The sequence below is a fragment of the Penaeus chinensis genome, chromosome 21 (assembly GCF_019202785.1).
Source record: "Penaeus chinensis breed Huanghai No. 1 chromosome 21, ASM1920278v2, whole genome shotgun sequence".
NCBI lineage: Eukaryota > Metazoa > Arthropoda > Malacostraca > Decapoda > Penaeidae > Penaeus > Penaeus chinensis.
Genome location: NC_061839.1, coordinates 4,308,070 through 4,310,569, shown reverse-complemented (window position 1 = coordinate 4,310,569; position 2,500 = coordinate 4,308,070). Strand labels below are relative to the sequence as shown.

The following is a 2,500-nucleotide window of genomic DNA, read 5'->3' as shown; positions in this document are numbered from 1 at the left end:
GTCCGTATCTGATTTCCAAGCAATATCTTCATGGTGCCAAATGGTGCCATGGCAACTTTTCTGTTTTTTCGATGGTTCCTACCTAACCCTTATAATCTCAGACTGCTGATAACACGTTTTATTTCAATTGCCCCAAAAACAACGGTATTCCTTAGTATTGTTCATCAAGGGAAAGTGCTTATTTGGCTAAATAATCAACCTAATCACAGGTTGTAGTTCCTATATGATACTGGTGGCCGTGATGTTTTTGATTGTTTTATTAATCGATCATAATTTCCAGTAATTGATTACTAACGATTACTCCCAAAGTCTGGGTTGAACTAAGGGCGGTCTCGATGCACTTCAGTGTAACACTTTTTTATTCTACAAGGTAATTATTTCTCGCCTTGCTCCTTCAGGCCGGTTATCGCCCGGGTGTTTGGGGGGGCAGTGGGGAGGGAGGGACGACGGTAACCTTTTCAACACACACACACACACACACACACACACACACACACACACACACACACACACACACACACACACACACACACACACAAACACACACACACACACACAGAGAGAGAGAGATAGAGAGAGAGAGAGAGAGAGAGAGAGAGAGAGAGAGATAAACTTAAACACCCCTCTTCACTGAGAGAGAGAGAGAGAGAGAGAGAGAGAGAGAGAGAGAGAGAGAGAGAGAGAGAGAGAGAGAGAGAGAGAGAGAGAGAGAGAGAGAGAGAGAGAGGGACAATCGCAACTTGACGGGCGCACCTTCTTGTTAATAGCTTGACACTGCAGAGATCAAACGTACACACAGCAGAGGAGATCGGTTGATGTTGGCTGCAAGTTGTGATTCGTTTAATGACTACATATCAGCCTTAATTCCGGTTAAATCGAGTCATCACTTACATAATCTAACTGTCAGATATAATGGCAGTATTCACAGCTATATGGCTTTCTAAACCTAAATGTCTCCCTCTTGGTCTTCCTTCAACAGGCCCTGCAGATCTGAAACCGCGACCCGTTACTGAGATTTGGCACCAGTGCTGACCGCCCCTCTGCTCCGCTTCGCACGCGCATTTGGTCAGTTACCTTTGCATGGATTATACCTTGAAACCTGATAAAAGTCGTATGGACGTCAGCGTCTAATGAGGAATAGATAATTCTACACTAATGCATAACATGTTATATTTTCGTTGTAGGGTGAATTCGCCGAGGCTCAGGATTTCCGCTTTTCAACGAAACCCTTTGTGTACTTGTTAAACGTGTCGCACAGAACATTACGCCAATGCAGACAGGCGCTGACTAACCTTGTGTTGTTGATCAACCTAAATTTACTGTGATTTGCTTGAATACTACACTGTATTTACATAGACATACACACATTTACACACACACACACACACACACATATATATATATATATATATATATATATATATATATATATATATATATATATACAGAATATAGATATACAGTATATGTGTACATATATTTTTATGAATATATATATATATGAAAGTATATATATATACATGTGTGTGTATTCTAAAAACGTACATATATACATATTGTATAAATATATATATATATATATATATATATATATATGTAGATATATATTCAAAGACATAAGTGTATGTATATAAAAAAAACAAAAAAAAAAAAAAACAGTTCCCGACCTAGCGTGCTTGATGGTCAGCCAAGTTGCCCATCCCTGAAATCCACGCACCCCAAAAGGACACTTTACTCACGGGGTTGGCGAGCGCGAGGGCGAAGCCACACAGCAGCAGCAGTAAGCTCCGCAGCGGCATGGTTGAGTGACACTTCCACACTGAGCCGCTCACGTTCCGGCCCGAACTATGTACCCTTGCTTCGCCTGCTGGGGAATTGGGGGGGAGGGGGGGTTTGGGGTTTGTGGTTGTGACGGATCGCTAGACAGAATGCACTTGAAAAAAATGATAATGAAGTTAAACACACTTATTTACACTCATTTCAAACACATACATATATATATATATAGATAGGTACTCAGCTAAACATTGAGAGAGAGAGAGAGAGAGAGAGAGAGAGAGAGATAAGATGAATAATACAAATCAATTGTTCACTTTAGACCACTGTCAATATAGTTAAAAAGGGGCGTATTAAGTAAGCATGACTCTTTATTTAAAGTGCCAGGTTAGTTTTCCTTTGTTTATACCTCAGATTTGGTTAAGCAAATGAAACTCAACTCATAGAGAATTATATGAATTATTTCTATATTTCCTGTTCTGGATCTCCTTATAACATGCAGTGATGAGTAATGCCCAACCTTGGTAGTGGTTTCCTTCATGCACTGTTAGCGATATGCCAAATCGTCTTCCTATTCGTTCAACGATATTTTTATTAGCACTGTTGATATTATTTCTGACATTATTATTATCTTAGAGTGACCTATATCAACAGTAATAGCCCATTTGACCATTGCTATTATCAATATTACATCCGCCTCCACCTAATTAATCTCTTCACTGAT

The 2,500-nt window shown here is 39.6% G+C and overlaps 1 protein-coding gene across 4 annotated transcripts in view; it reads right to left on the bottom strand.

Annotated features, from left to right (window-relative positions):
* Positions 1–1,892, bottom strand: part of LOC125036596 (lysosomal alpha-mannosidase-like) — a 13,982-nt gene extending 12,090 nt beyond the window's left edge. For 3 of the 4 annotated variants that reach the window (XM_047629323.1, XM_047629325.1, XM_047629324.1), the window contains exon 1: positions 1,740–1,892. In XM_047629323.1, coding sequence (XP_047485279.1) covers positions 1,740–1,799 — 60 coding nt within the window. In that variant the 5' untranslated portion in view covers positions 1,800–1,892. Of the gene's footprint in view, positions 1–753; positions 773–1,739 lie in introns of those variants that run through there. The other variant, XM_047629326.1, reaches the window with a different exon arrangement.
* Positions 1,893–2,500: the final 608 nt, after the last annotated feature.